This window comes from Mustela lutreola, chromosome 18 (genome assembly GCF_030435805.1).
Source record: "Mustela lutreola isolate mMusLut2 chromosome 18, mMusLut2.pri, whole genome shotgun sequence".
NCBI classification, from domain to species: Eukaryota; Metazoa; Chordata; class Mammalia; order Carnivora; family Mustelidae; genus Mustela; species Mustela lutreola.
In genome coordinates, this window is record NC_081307.1 from 35561784 (window position 1) to 35585301 (window position 23518).

At 40.6% G+C, this 23518-nt stretch overlaps 1 protein-coding gene across 1 annotated transcript in view; it reads left to right on the top strand.

The window, feature by feature from the left end:
* Window positions 1–23518, top strand: part of GPM6A (glycoprotein M6A) — a 152612-nt gene that overhangs the window by 115534 nt on the left and 13560 nt on the right. Inside the window, exon 3 of the mRNA XM_059155794.1 lies at window positions 10471–10627. Within this exon, the coding sequence (XP_059011777.1) occupies window positions 10471–10627 (157 nt within the window). The remainder of the gene's footprint in view (window positions 1–10470; window positions 10628–23518) is intronic.

Genomic DNA, 23518 nt, shown 5'->3' on the forward strand with positions numbered 1-23518 from the left:
TCCCTCTACTACTCCCCCTGCTTGTGCTCTCTCTCTGTCACATAAATAAATATAAAAAAATAAAAAAAATATTCATTCAGAAAGGAGGTTAAGTACTTTGGGTGTATGGACATTTGTACCATCAATAACATAAAGTGTGTTAAGGGGAAAAGTAATTTTAGAGTATTTATTTGCAATTGTGGTTAAGTTGTTATCAGCTTAAAATATATTAAGTATGAGATGTTTTATGTAAGACCCATCATAACCTCAAAGAAAATATTTTTAGAAGGTATACAAAAGATAAGAAAGGAATAAAACCATGTCAAAAAAATCAACAAAATAGAAAGGAAGACAAGAGGTAGAGACAAAAAAAAAAAAAGCTACACAACAGATAGAAGACAATTCAAAATGGCAATAATAAGTCCTTTCTTAGCAATAATGACTTTATTTTTTTTTTAAGATTTTATTTATTTGACAGAGAGAGAGATCACAAGCAGGCAGAGAGGCAATCAGAGAGGAGGAAGCAGGCTCCCTGCTGAGCAGAAAGTCTGATGCGGACCTCGATCCCAGGACCCTGAGATCATGACCTGAGCCGAAGGCAGCGGCTTAACCCACTGAGCCACCCAGGCGCCCAGCAATAATGACTTTAAAGATAAATGGATTAAACTCCCCAGTCAAAAGACATAGAGTGACTGAATGAATAATAAATAAGATCCAAACATATGTGGTCTACAAGACAATTGCTTTAGGTTTATAGACACACATAGGCTAAAAGTAAAGTGTGAGAAAAGATATTCCATGCAAATGATAACCAAGAGAAGGGAGGGATGCCCATACTTCTATCAGTCAAAACAGACTTTAAGTCAGAACCTGTCAAAAGAAACAAAGACATTATATAATGATAAGTGGGTCAGTTCCCCAACAATATATATGCATGCAACATCAGAGCACCCAAATATATGAAGCGAATACTGACAGACCTGAAGGGAGAAATAGACAGCATCCCGGTAACAGTAGGGGAATTCAGTATTCTAGTTTCTGTACTGGACAGAACAACCAGACAGAAGATGAATAAAGAAACAGAAGACTTAAACAATACTGTAGAACAAATGGGTCTAACAGACTTATCTAGAACATTCTATCCAACAGTGGCAAAATACACATTCTTCTTGAGTGCTCATGGAACATCATCCAGGATCGATCCCATGTTAGGTCACAAAACAAGTTTTAGCAAATTTAAGGGACCTGTATTCATATTGATATCACTTCATTAACAATAGAATCAAGAAGAATAAAATACTTAGGAATAAACTTAACCTACGTGATGAAGTAATTTAAAGAAGCCACAAATAAATGTAATGACATCTCATCTTCATAGATTGGAAGATATAATACTGTTAAACTGCCCATACTACCCAAAATGATCCACAGACCCGATCAAAATCCAGATAGAATTTGTTACAGAAATAGATAGGGTAATTCTAAAATTCAGAGAGAGCCACAAAGGACCCCAAATAACCAGAACGATCTTGAGAAAGATGAAGAAAGCTGGAAGGTTCACACTTACAAGGCTCCAGTAGTCAAAACAGGGTGGTAGTGGGGCTCCTGGCTGGCTCTGTCGATTAAGTAACTGCCTTTGGCTTAGGTCGCTATCCCAGAGTCCTGGAATCGAGTCCCTTGTTGGACTCCCTGCTCTAAGGGGAGCCTGCTTCTCCCTGTCCTTCTACCTACTGCTCCCCTTGCTTGTGCATATGTGCTCTTTGTCTTTCAAATAAATAAATAAAATCTTAAAAAAAAGAAAATACTATAGTAGTGACATAAGAGACATACGGACTAATGGAACAGAAGAGAGCACAGAAAAGAAACCTCGTGCAGGCAAAATGATTCGAACAAGGGTGCCAGCACACAGTGGGGGAAAGGGTAATCTCTTCAATAAAGGGTACAGGGGCAGGGAATTGGATATTCACTCGCACAACAATGATACTGGGCCTTTACCTTACACTGTAGACAAAAATCAGTTCAAAGTACATGAAAGAACTAAATGTAAGACCTAAAATTATAAAACTCCTAGAAGAAAATGGGGGGGGGGGTACTTCATAATATTGGCATTGGGAATGATTTCTTGGACGTGGCACCAAAGCATAAGCAACAAAAGCAAAAATAGGCAAATGAGACTATAAATTAAAAGCTTCTGTGCAGCAAAGAAAATACTTAATATGGTGGAAAGGCAACCCACAGAATAGGAGAAATTATTTGCAAGCCATACCTCCAATAAGGGGTTAATAGCAAACTATATAGGAACCCCTACAACTCAATAGCAAACAACATATAACCTGACCTAAAATGGACAAAGGACTTCAATCCACATTTCTCCCAAAAAAGACGTACAAATGGCCAACAGGTATATGAAAAGATGCTCAACATTACTCGTCATCCAGGAAATGTCAGTCAAAACCACAATGAACTATCACCTCACAACAGACAGGACGACCATTATGTAAAAAAAAAACAAAGAATGATCCAGCAATCCCACGTTCAGTTACTTATCTAAAGGACTGGAAATCAAGATTTCAAAGAGAGATTTGCATTCTCATGTTGGCTGCAGCATTATTTGCGATAGCCAACCTGTGGATACTATCTAAATGTCCACCCACAGATGAATGGGTGAAGAAGAGGAGGTTTATTCACAGAATGGAACATCATTAAGTCGTAAAAGAGAAAAAAAATTCCTTTATGTGCTCCAACATGGATGAACTTGGAAGACATTATGCTGAACGATAAGTCCATCACAGAAGGACAAACATGGCCTGATTCCACTTACGTGAGGTACCTAAAGTAGTCACACTCATAGAAACAGAAAGTAGGATGGTGTTGGCCAAGGACTGGGGAGAAGAACGGGAGGCTGCTGTCCACGGGGTTTAGACTTTCGGTTACACAAGACAAAAAGGTTCAGAGCACCTGCTGTGCGACACCATGCTGATGGCTAATACTGTGCTGTACGCTTAACTAAAGAGGAGAGATCTCATGTTATGTGTTTTTTGCCTCAATAACAACTAATAAAACATGGATATTCTTCATCACAACTCTGAAGATTCCAAAACAGCTTCAAGTAGTCTCTAAAAGTTCTGATTTTTTTTAACTGAAGTTGGATAGGATATGCATATCTGTCTAACTCTGAGCTGGGAAATCACTCACCTCCCACTCTGTAATACGCTGGTTTAGGTGTTTAGGAAGAAGCAGCCATTTCCTGACTCTGAGAAGAGGTGTCCTACGTACTAGCAGCTTGTCTGCATTCCTGTCAAAATGCCATATTCGAATAGTCTGTAACATTCTCGTGCATTAGATGATACCCACATCAGTCTAAAAGAGTCCTTACAGATGAGAAATACTAAAGAAGTAAAGAAAGAAAGTGACTGTATGAGTTTCTTGGGTCTGGCATAACAAGCTTGATGGCTTTGAACTACACAACCTTGTTCTCTCACGGTTGGGGAGACCGGAAGTGTAAAGCCAGGGCTGAGCAAGCAGAGCCTTGCTCCCTCTTGAGGGAAGATGCTGCTCCTTGCCTCTCCCAGGCTCGCTGGCTGCAGGCGTTCCTTGATTTCGCTGTACCTCCTCCTTTCCTGAGTGTCTCTCTCAAAACTCCCTCTGCCCCTCTCTCATGAAGACACCTTGTGACTGGGTTGCCCTGGTGACTCAGTGGGTTAAGCCTCTGCCTTCAGCTCAGGTCCTGATCCCGGGGTTCTGGGATCGATCCCCGCATTGGACTCCCTGCTCAGCAAGAAGCCTGCTTCTCCCTCTCCCACTCCCCCTGCTTGTGTTCCCTCTCCAGCTGTGTCTCTCTTTGTCAAATAAATAAATAAAATCTTGAAAAAAAGAAAAAAAAAGATACCTCTGATTGCCTTTAGGGCCCACCTGAGTATTCCAGAATAAGCTTCTCCTCCCAAGCTCTTTAACTTCTCACCATGCACACCAGAGAAGGTAAAATTCACGCTTTGAAGTAATATTCAGAGGCTTCAGGGATTAGGAAGTGAATATATTAGGAGGGAAGCGCTTTTTTATTTATTTTTTTAAAGATTTTATTTATTTATTTGGTAGACATCACAAGCAGGCAGAGAAGCAGGCAGAAAGAGAAGGAAGCAGGCTCCCTGCCAAGCAGAGGCTCGATCCCAGGACTCTGGGATCATGACCTGAGCCGAAGGCAGAGGCTTTAACCCACTGAGCCACCCAGGCACCCTGGGAAGCACCTTTTTAGCCTACCACAGTCACCAGTGTTCTTTTTTGCTCTTGCAACAGTTGCTACCTTTAAAAGCTTCTTCTAAGTATGAAAATATTAAAAAACGTCTAGCAATATATGAGCACATTAAATATGCCTATATTGTTCTTTCTGGAGGCACACTTTTTTTTTTTTTTTTTTTTTACATTTGCTTAGCTCTTTATTTCTTTTCAATTTTTTATTTAAATTCCAGTTCATTGACATACAGTGTAATATTAGTTTCGGGTGTACAATATAGCGATTCAACTCTTCCTTACAATACCCAGTGCTCACCACAATGTATACTCTTAATTCCTCCGAAGGTAGACTTTTTGATAAATGATTTAGGACAACTGGATAACATTTTCTTTATTTTTTTTTTTTTTTTACTTTTTATTGCTTTTACTTTTGAACTTATCTTTTAAGTAATGTATGAATACCTTGAGTTTTATCCAGGCAAATCCCTGACATCATATCATGTCACCCCAAAATACCCCAATATATGTCTCCAGAAGAGGACTTTTAGGAATTAGTATACAAACAATGCTATTATAACACTGGACAAAATTGACAACACCATTTCACTCTTTGATATCTTTTTTTTTTTTTTTTGCTTGTTTTTAGAGACTTTTTTTTTTTTTTTTTTTTTATAATCTTGCCATTTGCGACAACATGGATGGAACTAGAGCGTATCATGCTTAGCGAAATAAGTCAAGCAGAGAAAGACAACTATCATATGATCTCCCTGATATGAGGAAGTGGTGATGCAACATGGAGGCTTAAATGGGTAGAAGAAGAATAAATGAAACAAGATGGGATTGGGAGGGAGACAAACCATAAGTGACTCTTAATCTCACTCTTTGATATCTTAATTAATATGTACCTATAAGATATGGCAGCTGCTAACCTCCCCATCCCCCAGAGAGGTCCACGTCTGAGAGTTTTTCAGTATTCTAGCCATTTTGAAAAAGATGAAATTAGATCCAATTCTTCCACTACCCAAAGAATAAACAGCAATGTGATCAGAAGTCTAAGTAATAAAATGCTAGGATATATGTGCTAGGAGAAAACATAGTTCCAATATAACCTGGGTATAAATAAAGGCTTACAACTGTGGAGTCCCAGTGTACCCAAAGAGAAGACAGGTAACTCTGACAACATTGAAGTTTCTGTTTTTTAAGTGACATAGCAAAATGCCACAGGCCAAGTCAAAAGACAGATGCCAAAATAGGAGAAAATATTAGCAGCATATGTTATAGATAAAAGCCAAATATCCCTAATATGCAAATCTTATAGATAAGAGGGCACGAATCTTATAGATAAGTGGGCAAAAGACATGACAATTTACAAAAAGATAAATGTTGCCTATGGCCATAGAAAAAGATGTTCCATTTCACTCTTACTAAGATAAATACAGCAAAACTACCATACCAGTTATTACCCATTGGTTTGCAATAATTCAAATCTTGACAGTATAGTGTTTTGTTGAGACTCTGGAGAAAGAGCCTCATACATCGCTGTTGGGGATGCTGAAATGGATAACCCTTACAGAGAGGAATTTGGCAGTTTCTGACAAAGCCACATGCCTTCACTTTTCAACTCTTCAGTCCTTCTACCCTAAGTATACACTATCAGTTATTTTAATAACTTGCACAAATGTGCAAGATTATTCATTGCAGTATTATCTGTAATTGAAAATATTGATAACTACATATGCACACATAGAATAGGGGGTAAATAAATACATATATACACTAGGCTACCATGCAGCTGTTGAAAAGAATGAGGAAGGTCTCTGTGAGCTGATACGGAGTGATTTTAAGGATATTATTGATTGATAAAAGCTAAGTGCAAAAGAGCATGTGTATATGCTTCATGTAAAAGCAAAAGGAAAACATAAATATGTACACACACATACACACATGCTTGACTTCACATAAACACACACACACACACAGGAAGGATAGCAAGGGAGCAGTGAACAAAGAACAGGGTGGAAGGGGTAGGGAAGGTCATGACCCTTCTCTGGAGTATCTTTTTATACAGATTTGACTCTTGGCAGCCTGTTAATGATACCTTATATGTTCAAAAGTGAGATTAAGTGGATGTGGATGGGATGGAGAACCTAACAGTGAAACAAATAGATCCCCACTGCATTTCAGTGAATCCCGTAAGCGCCATGAAGGGAAAAAAGGAGAATGAATTAATCCAAGTAATTTAGAGACCCAGTATTTGACTACATCCTTTTAGTTTTGAGTGAAAGGATAGGAGGTTACAAACATCCTAAATTCTTTTTAAGTAGGTTTGATTTTTGTAATACTTTGGATGAAGTAATTGGTATACATTTATTACGAATTGAACCAAAGAATGTGTTATTCTTCGGAATTAGAATTTTCAGTAAGAAAGAAAGTCATACAAATACACGGTGGGGGAAGGCAACAAAAAAACCCTGTGGGAATCAGTTGGATTTTGAAATATCACCTTGAACTTGAGATTTCTAAAATTTGTGTGTGTCCGATATTCAGATATATACATAGATACATGAATGTACGTGTTTATGTCACTGTATATATGAATGTGTGTGTATAAATGCATGTATTTCCTTTTTTTAAGGTTTTATTTATTTATTTGACAGAGAGAGAGAGAGATCATAAGTAGGCAGAGAACCAGGCAGAGAGAGAGGGGGAAGCAGGCTCCCCACTGAGCAGAGAGCCTGATGTGGGGCTCGATCCCAGGAACCTGGGATCATGACCTGAGCCAAAGGCAGAGGCTTTAACCCACTGAGCCACCCAGGCACCCCTAAGTGCATGTATTTCCTGTCTTGGTACACTGAAAAGACTGAGAGGCAAAGATAACACAGCAGCAATGAGTATCCCTGTCTTGGTCTCCAATACGACCACTCATTAAAAGAACCCAAGCTTCAGATGTCCATCAACAGATGAATAGGTAAAGAAAATTTGGCACATTTATACAATGGAATATTACACAGCCATCAAAAAATGAAATCTTGCCATTTGCAATGACTTGGATAGAACTAGAGGGTATTACGCTAAGCAACACAAGTCAATCAGAGAAAGATAATTATCATATGATCTCACCATATGTGGAATTTAAGAAACAAAACAGAGAATCATTGGGGAAGGGCAGGGAAAAAAATGAAGCAAGATGAAACCAGAGAGGGAGACAAACCATAAGAGACTTTTAATCATAGTAAAGAAACTGAGGGTTGCTAGAGGGGAGGGGAGTGCGGGGGGATAGGGTGGCCGAGGGATGGACACTGGGGAGGGTTATGTGTTACAATAAGCACTGGGTATTATATAAGACTGATGAATCACAGACCTGTACCCTTGAAACAAATAATACTTTATATGTTAATTAATTGAATTTGAATTTTAAAAAAATATATATATATACACACACACACACATTAAAAAAAGGAACCAAGTCTTGGCAAAGAGATGCCTAATTTGGGGGTTGAGGGAGGTATGAACAGAGGGAGGCTCGGTCCTCTTGCTCTGTGAGAAAGTAAGGAATACGTTTCAAAAAATGATGGGCACGTATCTCAAGGACATGGGAACCGCTTTGGAAATGCCCACTGGCCAAGGCTAGAACAATTTGAGCACCAAAATAATTAAGTAGAATAGTGGCTTATTCACTTTCAGAGAAAAAAGCAGACCTCTTTAGTCCATATTGTGGATGGACAAATAAACAAAAAAATAATGAAAAGGGGGAAAGGGAGGGCTCTTGCTTACGTCAGAGTATCTAGTGCCAACTGGTAAACGTGAATGAGTCCTGCAGTTAGATAATGATCCTTTTGTTAATGCGGTAGGAAGATCAGATTAGTCAAGACCCATCAAGGACTGCTCACACTGGCAGGAAGTTTTAATGAAGAACAGGCTGTTTGCTTGGTCCATAAGGGTCTCTTCACAGATCACTTGTTAGTTCCAAGGGAAACAGTAGCACTTGCATAGTACAGAAATGAGACATCATCTGGGCGAGATGATCCAAATCAGCATCACCACTGAGGGGCAGATGCACAGAAAATCACCTTTATTATATTCTAGCCATGAATGAGTCATCTGAATCTAATCACGAGGAAACATCAGACAAACTCAAAATGAAGAACATTCTACCTAATAAGGAGAGAGCGGGATTATACCCCCCAACAGGGTCAATTTCATAAAGACAGAGGCTGTGCATGTGGTTTAAAGAAAGTAAAGACAGGTGGCCAGTAAAGGCAGTACTTACCCCCAGACTGAATCCCACATGGGGAGACAAGATGCCATAAAGTTCATCACTGGGTCGACCCAGTTGGTAAAACTGGACTGCAGTAGTAGATTTGGCACAAGGATTATATCGATGTTAGATTCCCTAAAGTCAAAAACGATACTGTGGAGAATTTCTCTATGTTCAGATGTAGTTCTCCAGAGACAGGGAGAAACACAAGAAAACAATGAAGTAAATAAGGTAAGATATTATAAAATAGATAAAGGATGTATGGTTTTTCTTCCTACTGTTTATTTTCTGTGACTCCTTTTATAGAAGAAACTATTTCTAAATAAAAATTTAAATACATTTGAAAACACGTCATGTTAACCTAAAAGTTTTATGGAGAAGCCCATTGAGCCAAATTCTTCAATTCCCACCTGTAAGTTGAAATCCTCAGATTCTTTCACATGCCTGATAAGCTTACATGTTCACATCATCTACCTCATTGCCCTTGACAAGTAAAGTTGTGCAGTATTTGGATTTTCAGACGGTGAGAATCGGTCACTAAACAATTGCCCTGGTACAGTGAATGTTAACAGCCTCTTCTTATTCTTTCTTTTTTTAAATTTATTTATTTGACAGGCAGATCACAAGCGGGCAGAGAGGCCGGCAGAGACAGAGAGAGGGGGAAGCAGGCTCCCCGCTGAGCAGAGAGCCCAATGCGGGGCTTGATCCCAGAACCCTGGGATCATGACCCGAGCTGAAGGCAGAGGCTTTAACCCACTGAGCCACCCGGCGCCCCTCTTCTTAATCTTTTTATATGCAGCAGATTCATGTATGCTCATCCCTGTAGTCTTTTAAAATATTGTCATAGCATCAAGAGTTTCTAAGTCTCCATCAGCGTGATCAAGCTTTCTAATGTCTCATTTGTCCCCTTGTCACCAGTCAGCAGGACCTCTCCGTCATTTGCCTGTACCCTATCTACTCCATTCAAACTCTATTAATGAGAGGAAAGAGAAGAAAATAAACTTGACAATAAGAAATACAGAGCAGTTTTCTTACTAAGGGATGTCAAGACTGTGAAGACAGAATGTGAGCTAACATATATGCCTCTCCACATACCATGGCTACACAGGTAGCTTGCTTTCTAGAAGTAGGAAGATGGTTATTTTACAGTTTTTCATTCCAAAGGGCCTTGGGGTTAATAGCTAAAATAACAGAAACATCCATCTGCAATTTATACATGATACATGTATCTCCCCCCCCCACACACACACACCTTTAAATACGTGGGCACTGAATTGTGAGAAAGGAAAGCATACCTTCCCATTCCTCCATGGTATTATGCCCAAACTGGGCTCAGGCCCAATTCCAGATCTGAATTCTGAATCCATTCGTAGTTCTGCCTAAAAGGCTCTATTTTTCAAAATTACAACTTTTCTTTAAAACATAATATTTTCATTATTAACATCATTATCAGCAGAAAATATTAGCAGTTGTTTACAGTAAGTACGGAGTAAAACATAATTACAGTGGGCTCTAAGAAGAAAACTATGAGGTGGTCATTTTATTGAAAATGGATTCATCATTAACCATGAAGTTTTCTTCCCCTTTTGTTATCAAAACTCGCTAGTAGATACATAAATCTTTTATTTCACACTTTGTCAGAATTGGAGAAGTTACCTGGTGATCATCCTATTTCTCAGCTGGATTTCAGCAGACTCCTTTAGCAGTGTGACTCCGTGCTTACCCAGGCCAGCCTTCACATGAACCGGGAAGGGGAGGCGGGACGGGAAGACGGGAAAACGAAGCTGAAAAGCGCTGTCAGCAAATGCTAGAAGATGCAGAACCAAACATATATACAAACATTAGGCCCATCGAGCAAAAATGTTTTTAAACCCAGCCTCCCTTATGGACATAAATATTCCGTAGCTGTCATTCTGAAGGAGCCCTGGGCACGTGAGAATCAATTGCCGCCAATCAGGCGGGAAGAGTTATGGAAATAAATCCTTTTGTCTCCTCTTCCCCAGGATTGACATCTTCAAGTACGTGATCTACGGCATCGCAGCTGCCTTCTTTGTGTACGGCATTCTGCTAATGGTGGAAGGTTTCTTCACCACCGGTGCCATCAAAGATCTCTATGGGGATTTCAAAATCACCACTTGCGGCAGATGCGTGAGCGCCTGGGTATGTTATTTGTCGGTGTTCAGGGTTGAATGTGGGTTTGTGTCAATAGCACACAGGTGTTTGTATTCATCTGCCAAGAACGAAAGTTTCTGGTTTGTTTTTTTTTTATCACAGTAACATTCCCTCTTGTGACGGCGATCTAAAATCTTAAAAATGTTATTTTCTAAATTAAGATTATTCCGTGTGAAAATTGAGCTGCAAATTCTTAAATCATATGCAACATAACTGGTTTTTGTTTTAGAGTCAGCAAAACAAAGGAGATTAATTTGTGACTTTTTTTCCCCCAAATGGCTTTGGGGTTCCCATACAATATTTAGAATAACAGAAAAAAATCAATCAGCAATTAGGGACAATATATGTATCTCTTCTCCTTAAATATATGCCTTTGCATTTTACTGTAAACTTGAGAGAACTGTACTATGTAATTTCTGTTTAATATGACATAAGGTAAAAATTATAATGTTATATTAAATTATCTTTTAAATCCTTACTGACATGATAGTTAATGGTAAATCAAACTGCCAGTCCTATTCTAGAGCTAATGCAGTGCAGACAATGCATGTGTAGCTGTTAAGCACAAAAGCAGTTTAAAAATTAAGGGTCATACAGTTGAAAGTACTTTTGCATTTTTATGCAGAATGATTTTCCTATAAAGAAAAGTTAAAACTCCCATCACTGACTGACAGGTTTCCCTTCCTTTCTCAGTGTTCTATAGGAACGTCTACTTACCTTTCATATTAAGTGAGAGGTCTCTAATAAGGAATGAAATTGTTTATTTCAGTCTTACAGGAAAGTTTGAAAATAGCTATTACCCACCAAACTTTTGTTGGTAAAACCTAAGTTTTATCAGCTCCTAGCAAGTTCTGTCATGGTGCTTAGTGTCAGAGGTGATAATCATCTGAAAATACTTGGCCCAGTGTTATGGGAACCTGGAGTTGTCTCTGGAATCATTGCTTGTAAGATTCATTTCTTTCCCGGAGTGATGCTTACTGTAGTAGCTAAGTCTTTAGGACTAGTAATATCAAATTACAGATCTGGAGGAAGGTAAGTTAAAGGTCTTTGATTCATTTCAAAAAAATAAAATATGACTATTCTGTGAGCCAGTTGTCAGTGATAATTCAGCAATTTCTCTATTAAGAAAGCAAGTTGTGAGGGGTGTCTGGGTGGCTCAGAGGGTGAGCATCTGGCTTCGGCTCAGGTCATGATCTCAGGGTCCCTGCATCGGGCTCCCTGCTCAGCAGTGTGGCTTCTCTCCCTCTACCTCTGCCATTCCCTCCACTTGTGCTCTCTCTCTCTCTGTCTTTCTAACTCTCTGTCATATAAATAAATAAAATCTTGATTTGAGGTTCATTTATATTCTGCCAAGAGAGTACAGGGATTTCAACTAACCATAGGCTTTCCCTCTGGTTGGGGCAGTATCATTATAACACCATGTGTGTGTCTGAGCGTGCCCCTAACTATTCTGGCTCAGTTAACTCATTTACAGCATGAGGTACTAGATCATCCCTAAAGCTCCTTCCAGCTTAGAGAGTCCATGATTCTAAAACACGATTCAAATAGTAGAGAAAAAGGAACTATGCAAGCACGTTTTACCCTTGGGGAGCAACCCTGTGCAGGAAGACTGCGGTTGCTTCTGCTGCACTGAGAATTTTAAACTCAACGCCGTGGGATTGGATGCCGAAGTCAAACATGGCAGAAGAAAACGGACCTCTACTGCACAGTTAGTAATTGTCTGCTTACCCTTCAAACATCCCAAGGATATTTCAAATAAGAAAGTTTAAAGTGCAAACCTGAGCCCCCTCCATTCTGTAACAGTAACAAGTGTTTGTCAGTCCCGCCCAGCAGACCAGAAGGCTGGCAGCAGCTGCGTGGGGTCCTCCAGAGGCCGTGCAGGAGGGAGTCAGGCCCCTGAGACATCCTGCCCACCCCTTGAGCATCCGCTCTGCCGCCTGGGAATGAGCGGAACCCCGCAGACCGCTGGAGTAGTGGGGGCGCAGCTCCGCTGCCTGGGTGCACAGGGTGGTGGGACCTGTGACCCTCTCTCCGCACAGCACACCCACCTCGCTGGACCCGCTGGGCTTGCGGTCACAGGGAACAGGGAGGGCAGCCCAGTCGCCCTCTCAACCTACGCATCTTCCCTGTTCTCTACATCCCGTCTGCTGCTTTCTTTTCATTGGTAGGTCGGTTACACCTCGCAGTCCACTCTGTGTTCTCTGAGTCACCTGTTAGCCTGCATTATCGATCTTCCTTCACGTTAAAAATGTCCTGTTGATGCCACATCAAAGCATTTCTTAGAATACTGGATAGTATTAAAGGATAGAATACTTGTGGATGTTTGTTTAGTTTGGTTTGCTTTTTTTGCAACAAGTGTATGAAGTGAAAAGCTTCCAGAATTAGTAGTAAAAGAAACTTGTTATTCTAGCCCTGTTCCTCTACGTTTTCTAAGAAGTAAAATAGTTACTAATGGAGTCTACATCAGCACAAATGCTGTTAATGTTAAAGCAGTATTTTATCACTGAAGAGAGGATACTAATCAATACTCTTTTTTTTTTCCATTTTATTTTATTTTATTTTATTTCTTTCGGTGTTCCAGCCTTCATTGTTAATGCACCACACCCAGTGCTCCATGCAATACGTGCCCTCCATAATACCCACCACCAGGCTCACCCAACCCCCCTCTCCCTCCCCTCCAAAACCCTCAGATTGTTTCTTAGAATCCACAGTCTCTCATGGCTCATCTCCACCTCCAATTTCCCCCAACTCCCTTCTCCTGTCCATCTCCCCATGTCCTCCGTGTTATTCCTTATGCTCCACAAGTAAGTGAAACCATATGATAATTGACTCTCTCTGCTTGACTTATTGCACTCAGCATAATCTCTTCGACTCCCATCCATGTTGCTACAAAAGTTGGGTATTCATCCTTTCTGATGGAGGCATCATACTGCATAGTGTATATGGACCACATCTTCCTTATCCATTCATCCATTGAAGGGCATCTCGGCTCTTCCCACAGTTTGGCAACTTGGCCATGAGGTCGCCATGAACATTGGGGTACAGATGGCCCTTCTTTTCAATACATCAGTATCTTTGGGGTAAACACCCAGTAGTGCAATTGCAGGGTCATAGGGAAGCTCTACTTTTAATTTCTTAAGAAATCTCCACACTGTTTTCTTTTTTTTTAAATATTTTTATTTATTTATCAGAGAGGGGGGGGAGAGCGAGCACAGGCAGACAGAATGGCAGGCAGAGGCAGAGGGAGAAGCAGGCTCCCCGCCGAGCAAGGAGCCTGATGTGGGACTCGATCCCAGGACGCTGGGATCATGACCCGAGCCGAAAACAGCTGCTTAACCAACTGAGCCACCCAGGCGTCCCTCCACACTGTTTTCTTAATGAATGCTCTTGAAAGCACAACTTGATCTGCATTATGAGTTTCCTCTTACACAATATCAAGACCAATTCAAGTTCATTTCAAAATTTTAAATGCAATCCTTCAAAACCCTGAATGTGAGGCACATAAAATGTAAAAGCACAGTATCAACCTTAGGGTAGCATGTGAAAAGTTATTAAAATACTTGAAGTAGCAAAATTTATTTAAATTAAATATTAAATGGCACCAGGCTGAGTATGAGTCAACACATGTTATTTGATATATTAAATCTGAACTAAATAAGTTTAGTGAATATAGAAATATTTCTTTTCCTTTTTTAATCTTTTTTTTAAAGATTGTATTTATTTATATGGCAGACAGAGATCACAAGTAGGCAGAGAGGCAGGCAGAGAGAGAGAGGAGGAAGCAGGTTCCCCAGTGAGCAGAGAGCCTGATGCGGGGCTTGATCCCAGAACTCTGGGATCATGACCTGAGCTGAAGGCAGAGGCTTTAACCCAGTGAGGCACCCAGGTGCCCCATAGAAATAGTTATTTTCTTTGAATTTCATTTCCATTAAGTATTAAGCTAAAAAATATATTTATTCAGTTGCAGCTGGGGAGGCATTCATGTCTCACATTTTGAAATGTGGACGTATGTATTGTGTCATCACTAAGTGTTCTCATTTCCCAGAATTTCCTAATAACCATTATGATACCAACATGGATCTCAGAATCTGCCTGTGCTTTTTTTAAAAAAGATTTTATTTATTTATCTGACAGAGAGAGAGAGAGAGAGAGATCACAAGTAGGCAGAGAGGCAGGCAGAGAGAGAGAGGGGGAATCAGGCTCCCTGCTGAGCAGAGAACCTGATGTGGGGCTTGCCCCAAGACCCTGAGATCATGATCTGAGCCAAAGGCAGAGGCTTAACCCACTGAGCCACCCAGGTGCCCCGACACTTTAGATTTTTAAGTCCAACAGTTTTGAAGTAATAGAATTCTTAAATGTACTAGTCTCTGTAGAAATTCCTACATTTGTTTTTCATAAATCTACCAGCTCTAGACTCAAATAAAACAAGAAAAACTTTAGAAAATATGGGTATTCGTTTCCAAGGGCTTGCCGTATTAGAGGTACCACAACGAATGGCTTCAGCAGTGGAAATTTATTGTCTCACATTTCTGGAAGCCAGAAGTTCCAGGTCAGGGTGTTGGGAGGGTTGGTCCCTTCTGAAGCCACACAGGAGAATCTGTTCCTCTAGCCGTGGTGTGTTGTTGCCATCTCTGGTGTCCCAGGCTTCTAGAAGCTTCACCCCCAAAATTGCCCTCATCTTCTCATGGTGTCCTCCCTCAATGCTTGTCTGAGCTCAGCCTTCCCTGTCTCCAGGACTCCTGTTGTATTGGATTAGGGCCATAATTTTTAAGTTTTCTTATCTCCTGTAAAAACCCTGTGTCCAAATAAACTCACATTATGAGGTACTGGGGGGTGAGACTTCACATGAATTTTCTTACATAGACTGAGGTGCCGTGCTGGGCGCTGCTAATGGGAGAAGCTACAGAACATGCCCCTGCCTCTGGGAGTTTCCAGTCTAGTTAGAATAATCAGGCAACTTGTACACATGCGAAACATAATGATGAACGGGACACTTACTGTGTTTGCACAGAGAAAAGGGGAGTAAACTGTGTTGTTGACCAGTATGTACCTGAGGCCTTATACAGTGCACATCCTTGACACATGGGAAATTTTAATTACTAATGAACTGATCAGTAAAAGTGGCTCTTAATTTGGGTTTGGAAGGATAGAAGGAAGTTCTGTGGGCAACCTGGAGGCTGAAAATTAGAACGAAATGTTTAGGATACTGCAGTTACCAAGGTGTTATATCCGGCAGGTGCAAAATCCTAATAGATTGTAGATTAAGTTCTGAAGGGTTTCCATTTGATTTGTTCAATGAATGAGACCCATGAAAGGTATTAAAGAAGAAAACATTACTGTTAGCATATTTTAAAATAGACGTTGGTGTTTAGAGAAGTTTTAGGTTCACATCAAAATTGAGTGGGAAGCGCAGAGATTTCCTGTATCCCCCTGGTTCCCACCTAGGCACCACTATGAAGATCCCAGAGTGACCCATTTGCCACAACCAATGAACCTGAAGATCACAACTGACATCAGTTCACTCTTGGTGTTGCACATTCTGGGGGTCTGGACGAATGTATACTCCACTATAGCGCCCACAGATTAGTCTCACTGAAAACCCTCTGCACTCCACCTATTCATCCCCCCTCCCCCCAACTCCCAGCAACCACTGATCTTTTTCCTGTCTCAATAGATTTACCTTTTCCAGAACGTCATACAGTAGGTAGCCTTATCTGAGTGGCTTTTTTCATTTAGTAATATGCAGTTTTAAGGCTCTCTGTACATCTTGCATGACCTGATGGTTCATTTCCCTTTGGTACCGAGTGATGGTCCATTGTCCGGATGGACCACAGTCTGTTTATCCATTCACCGACTCAAGGACATCTGCATTGCTTTTAGGTTTTGGCAATGATGAATGCAGCTGCTGTACACGTAGCCAGTCATTTTCAGAACAATTTTCTGATCACTGCTTGTGCCTAGGTAGTTTGGGGCCATCATGGTGACAAAGAAGATGATGATGGCTGCATATTTGCAAGCTAGTTTGCATAATAAGTGACATAAGTTTTTTCTGCAGCAAACTTTACAGGGCGTGCTTTCTGGAGCCTTCTGAGTTCAGTATTGTTAGTGCTGCTCCGTTTTGTCTGTGTGGTGATAGCATGTCCAGGTATCGATCTGCTTTTCTTCGACTCAGTATCGTTTTGTGTTAGAATTGTCGTTCTCAACCAGGGGCTGTTTTCCTCACTGAGCGTGTTGAGAAGCAGTGGTTGCGTCACCGGCATTTGGTGGCCTGCAGTCATGCACAGGACAGGCCCATAACGAGGAATTTGCCGGCCCCCGCTTTCAATGGTGCTGAATTTGAGAAGCCCTGGTTTAGAAATTTGGTTCATATCCAACACCTTGCCCCTCCATGCGTTTGGCTGACACTGGCCTAAATTTCTGGCAGATCATCCGACTTCACCTTTTCTTACTTCAGATGCGGTCCCCTGAAGAGCCTAAAGATGACGGTCAGCGAAGTCCTGACACCCTGTGTACCCCCGAGAGCTTTACTGATTGCAGGAGCACAGTGGTTCTTCACGCTGGATGCCCGTTAGAATTGCCTGCAGGGTTTTTTTAAACTAGAAGTAGACTTGGGGGCACTTGGGTGGCTCAGCTGCTTAAGCATCCAGCTCTTGATTTCAGCTCACATAGTGATCTCCTGGGTCATGGGATCAAGCCCCACATCAGGCTCTGTGCTCAGCAGGGAGTCTGCTGGAAGTTTCTCTCCCTCTGCCCCTCCCGCCACTCGCTTTCTCTCCCTTTCTTTGTCTCTTAAATACATAAATAAGCATTTAAAAATACATAGTTGTAGATGCAGTCTGCATGGGCAGACCTGAGTATCGCTGTCTCTCTCACAGCTGCCAGATGCTCCCCCTGTGTGGCCAGGGTTGAAAAACACTCTCAGAGGTTGTGCTCCCGACTAATGTCTACTGGTCCGCTGTTTCGTCATGGTGCATCTGGGCTCTGAGCTATTTCTGTCTGCCTGGTGACTATAGCTTATGACATGGGATTGCATATTTTAAAGTTGCTAAGAGAGTAGGTCTTAAAAGTCCTCATCGCAAGAAAAAAATGTTGTGACATGTTAGGGTGACAGATGTTACCCAGACTTACTGATTGTGGCTATCATTTCCCACTGTAGGTAAATATCGAATCACTAAAAAAAAAAAAAAAAAAAAAAAAAATTGAATCACTAGGTCATATACCTGAAACTAATATACTGTTATCTGTCCATTATTCCTCAGTTAAAAAGAAAAGTAATTATTATTATTAATTACTATTATTATATATTATTTATAATAATTATGATTACATATTTATTATGAATGCTCAGATGACAGAATATGTATCTGTCACAGTACTAGCAATGAAAAGCTAGATATAAACATGATAATTACAAACTATTTTATTACATACCTTTTTTTGCTACCTAGGATTATGCTTGATCTTTTTTTTTTTTTTTTTAATATATTTGAGACAGAGAGAGAGAGCACAGGCAGGGAAGAGGGTCAGAGAGAGGAGAAGCAGACTCTCTGCTGAGCAGGAAGCCTAGCTCAGGGCCGCTCCCAGGACCCCAAGATCATGATCTGAGCCAAAGGCAGATGCTTAACCGATTGAGCCACCCAGGCGCCCCTACACTTGATCATTTGGAATAATTCTTCAATTTGAGTAATCATCAGATCCCAAGATAAGACATTACATAGGAAGAGAGAATTGTATTTTTAGCTTGTTTAATTTGGATACTTTCGTGACCACGAACTTCTATTCCCTGAAATGTAACAGGTTTGCACTCAAAATTCAAAAGTAAGGTCTTTTGTGCCTTTCTTAGAACAAAACATATGAATTAGTAATCATGAAAATACTTTCTCACAGCAAAGAGTTCCTCTGTTAGCCCTGAGCTCTATTAATTGGCTCGGGCACTGCAGCTTGCCGAGAAAAGCAAGTGTGAGTCCCTGCAGTGGTTTCCAAAGTCGCGCCTTCCATCGCCCCGTAAAGTAGCAGCAGTCAGAGTCCAAAGTGTTCAGTCTACTTTGAATCTAAACCTATTGAATTATAGGTCCCATTCTACAGTGAACAGCACCTTCAAAAGAAGCTTTTGAGAAATCCCCTGAGACAGAAAGAAAACCAAGATAGAGAGGATGTAGCCGAAGGCATGCTGATTGCCCTCCCAGGGACTTCCGAGTGGCTTTCAGCTGTCCAAAGCAGTGTGCTTCAAGCTGCCATATCATGTTCGTTGTTCTCGAGACTATAAATTAGCCTTGGATCTACAATTGCAAATAATGAAAATGTTAATAAAGAGGGCTTTTTTTTTTTTCCCTCCAAGGAGTTCCATTAACAAGATTTCTTCAGTTTTGGGGTGGTTTCCAAACTTTCTAGAGCCTTTCTCCTCTCAAGTGGGAGCCCGCCTTGAATAACTTTCCCAGACTCAAGAACTTCTTTTTACTTTCTCCACACGTGAAATGAAATCTAATTCCCTTATTCTGTACAGTCCTATCATTCAGCCGAAGCATATATTTTTATAGACGTGGCGGTAATCGCAATACTGCTGTCTTGCATAAAAATAGCTAATATTTTGTCTGTGCTTCTTACTAGCCCGATTCTCTGCTAAATGACTTTTATGTGCTACTTCCTTCCAGCCTCACTAAATCACATAAGAGCAATTTAGCAGGTATTCTCATTTTACAAAGGCAGACACAGCAGCATAACGAGCAGCCAGACTCCATCCAGCTCCAAAGCCTGGGCCTTTCATCAATGCGCTATAAATCCCCCTTTATTGCTAAATAAATGTGACATTTAGGTTAGGGACACTGTGAGTGGCATGTTGGTGCTTGATAAAGTGGTCAGTCTCTGCCCACTTACAGAATAGAGGCGAAGGCTGCGAAATGGCCAAGAATGGAAAATGACTTTCATCAGCTCCTACAGATGAGCAGTGTGAGAAGCGAGTGGGCGCTGGTACAGGGAGCATGCAGATCGATGCCTGGAGGTTTCGCAGACCGCTCTCCCCCAGGATGGGTGCGTTGGGCCATGACAACAGAGGATTTCCGAGCCAGCAGCCATACTGCCCAGCGAGCTTCCTCTGTTGATTTGCTTCATTCCAATTCCAGAAAAGAGAAGAATAAAGATGTACCCAGGAAATACTTCCCTTTCTCTCTGGTCGAGTCACACAGAATGTTTACCGTCGGCAGTCAAGTGTGTTTTAAGACCAGATACTGTCTAGATTTCCACACGGAATATTTGTATTTCCTCTAATGAGGAAAACAAGGGGGATGTGTTTCTTGCTTTCTCTGACTGAAATCCTTAGACATACCTTTCCACATCTTGGGCCCTCATTAAGTATTTGTTGAGCAAGACAAAAAAAAATTCTAAAAGTGATATAAACTTTGATAATTCTATTAAAAGAGTAAATGGCCATTAAAGGACATTTCCTTGGGGGAACCTGGATGGCTCAGTTGTTGGACGTCTGCCTTTGGCTCAGGTCATGATCCCAGGGTCCTGGGATTGAGCCCCGCATCGGGCTCCCTGCTCAGTGGGAGGCCTGCTTCTCCCTCTCCCACTCCCCCTGCTTGTGTTCCCTCTCTTACTATGTCTTTCTCTGTCAAATAAATAAATAAAATCTTAAAAAAAAAAAAGAAAAGACATTTCCTCCAGGTCCTGCGGTGACTTAAAGAAGTTAATATTTTTTTTAAAGAAGTTAATATTTAACAGGTTTTATTTTCCTATATATTTAGACCAGGCTTTGTTTCATCTTGGACAAAAATTTGTAAATATGTCTGCCAGATCTCAGTTTAAGGACATTGCCCGGACCGATGCTGGCTCTCCAGACTCTCCAACCAGTAGTACTGAAGAGTAGAGACTAACAGGAAGTCAGATTTGGGAGGAGATGAAGCAGTGTTATTAAAAAGTGTGTGTTTAATTATATTCTGTGTATCTGAAATCCTATGACACTTGCCAGATTATAGGAGACAGGCTTGATCTCAGGTCTCATTGGCTTTATCTTGGCCATTTTCTTCTTCGTTGTATAAATTCCCTACTACCCTTACTCCCGGTAATTTTCTATATTAATCACAACACAACTTTAATAAAGATGCACAAGCTCTAACATCACATTGACAAAGTTTGCCATCTTTCCAAAGTGTGAGAATTAATGAGTTTCACATGTTGGAGATTTCACTGAAACCATAAAGTCTCTCTGTAACGCATCACCAAAGGAATTAATTGAGTTGAATAAGAGATTTAGTTTAATTGAGTTGAATAAGAGGTTTAGTTTCGTTCCATGTATTTATTTTATTCTGTATTATCATTTTGAAAATGTGACTTGAGGTGTTCAAATTAAGCCTGAATATACTCCTGTTTCTCTTCAAAAGTCTTCTTCTAGAAGTTACCTTTGAAGCCCAGAAGGGAACTAGGTGTCTGTAGAAACTCAGCTTTTGGTGTACAAAGACTACGATTCAGACACTTTCAAAAAGAATCCTACTGCTGTATGAGCTAATAAACTAATAGCTAATTCAAAGGATTAAAAATGCAACTGCAGGGGCACCAAGGTGGCTCAGTCAGTTAAGCATCCAGCTATTGGTTTCAGCTCAGGTCATGATCTTGTAGTCGTGGGATCGAACCCCACGTTGGGCTCTATGCTGACCATAGAGTCTGCTTCAGATTCTCTCTCCCTCCTCCCCGGCCCCTCTGCCCACTAGCTCAGGTGTGTGCTCTCTCTCTCTCAAATAAATAAATAAATACAATTTCACCCTTATACTTATGTTCACATGTGCTGGTCATCCCATGGTCTGAGTCTGATTATATAAATAAGCACAATCAATAGGAAATATTTCAGAAGATGCCACTTTTCAAACAAGTCATACTGTAATGTGCACAAACTCAAAATACGCTATGCACAAAGATAAAGAGGGAAGGAGGAGTTATAAAATTTGGAGTGGCTCTCTCTCAGGATGCAAATTCAGATCATTGTCGGGTACCCGCAGAAAAGCATATGCCAACAGAACTCAGCTCTTTCCAGCTTCCAATTTTAATTTGCAGATACAGTTAAGAGTAGTTGGGTTGGGATAAAGGGTAGTAAAATTGTGTCCCTTTGGGGGATGTGTACAAATATAATCACGAACAATGAGGCTGAAGGTGAGAGAGTGTACCGCTACGTGAGTGACCTAGGAGGGTGTCTTGCTGTAGGAGTATGAGGCCCACCAAGCGGGGAGTTCCTTGCAGTCCGAAAACTGAGTTCCCCACCCGTGCAGCACCAGGCATGGAGCACGAATGAATGCACGGTGGTGACTAACCTAGTATTTGTGGATTGAAAGAATAAATCAACGTATGAATCAACCGTTGAAGAGTGGGCAAGAATGTAGTTCCAAAAACTCTCTCCTGGCTTTTTTCTTCTTTCATGTTTTCTGTGTTTTGCTGGAAGATGACTTGCTAATCCTGCAGGCAGGGACATGAGTGATGGCCAAGAAGGCTATAGTCTCACTCACAGATGCAGGATTCAAATGATAAGAACCAGATATTGTAGCAGAACAATTCCCACAGAAGTGATTTTCTTCTTTAGCTACTCTTCAGGGATTATCTTGATTTTGGTCTGTGATATATGAGTATGATTCATTAATGCCAAGTGACATAGGGTAAGGGAAGGAAAAATAAGATGAAAACAGAGAAGGCGACAAACCATACGAGACTCTTAACTCTAGGAAACAAACTGAGGGCTGCTGGAGGGAGGCAGGTGCAGGCATGGGGTACTAGGTAATGCCTAATGATGGGCATTAGGAAGGCACGTGTTGCAATGAGCGCTGGGTGTTGTACACACTGATGAATCACTAATTCTACCTCTGTAACTTGTAATACATTCCATATTAATTAAATTGAATTTAAATTAAAAATTACATTAAATTAAAAAATGCCATGGTACAGTGGGGTAACTCCCGTGAGGCTCTCTGCCTGTCATTGTTCTGGTTGGTGTTTACCTGCGTGGGCACTTCATATAATAAATTATTCCTATATCGTGGGAAATATGCTAATGAATCCAGTGACACATAACTTGCATCGAGAAATATAATCAACTAGTATCAACGGGGGCATTCAAGCCTGCACTTAAACCTCAGAGCATTGTGGCTACACCTGTTCTTTTTCAGTTACCTCTGAAATACAGTTGTTAATGCAAGTGTTAGCTTGGGCCATTCAAGGTGTGTATTTATGGAGACAATTTTATATGTAGATGACATGGATTAAACCGTTGATAAGGAATGCGAAGCGACATGAATATATCTGTGTCTTACCAGCTCTTCATCCATCTACCAATGCATGCATCTGTCTTTTTTTTCAGCATCTAAGTCATGCTTGAGCTAAAAATCCACTCAACCGATGCTGAAACGAAGTCTTTTATTCATTTGTATCTGGGCACATAAACAGCCTTTTACTTCATTTTATAAATACTAAAATTATTTCTGAAACAAGCAAAAAAAAACCCCTTTATTTTCAACCTTTAAATCACATTTAACTATGTTTCTATAGCAAAAATAAAATCAGTCTTCTTGAAAGAAGACTTCAGAGTTAAAAGTTTACAGAAATCACTGAAAAGGAGAAGTGCACACTTTTATCGTTAATACTAAGCTGACTGGAGAATTACCACACTTACAATATTAAATGTAACCCTGACTGCGTAGCTTCCATGTTTATGGTATGAATGGCGCTCATTTAGTTGTAACAGAAATTTATCGACAAAGTTTGAACTTTGCAGAATCCCCTGTAAATAGACCAGTTACTGTTTTCTAAAGTCTAAAAAAAAGAAGAAGAAGAAGTGAGGTGAGATTTTTGAGACAAATACGTGAGTGAAACAGACATTACGATGCAGATGAGTTCTTTCTT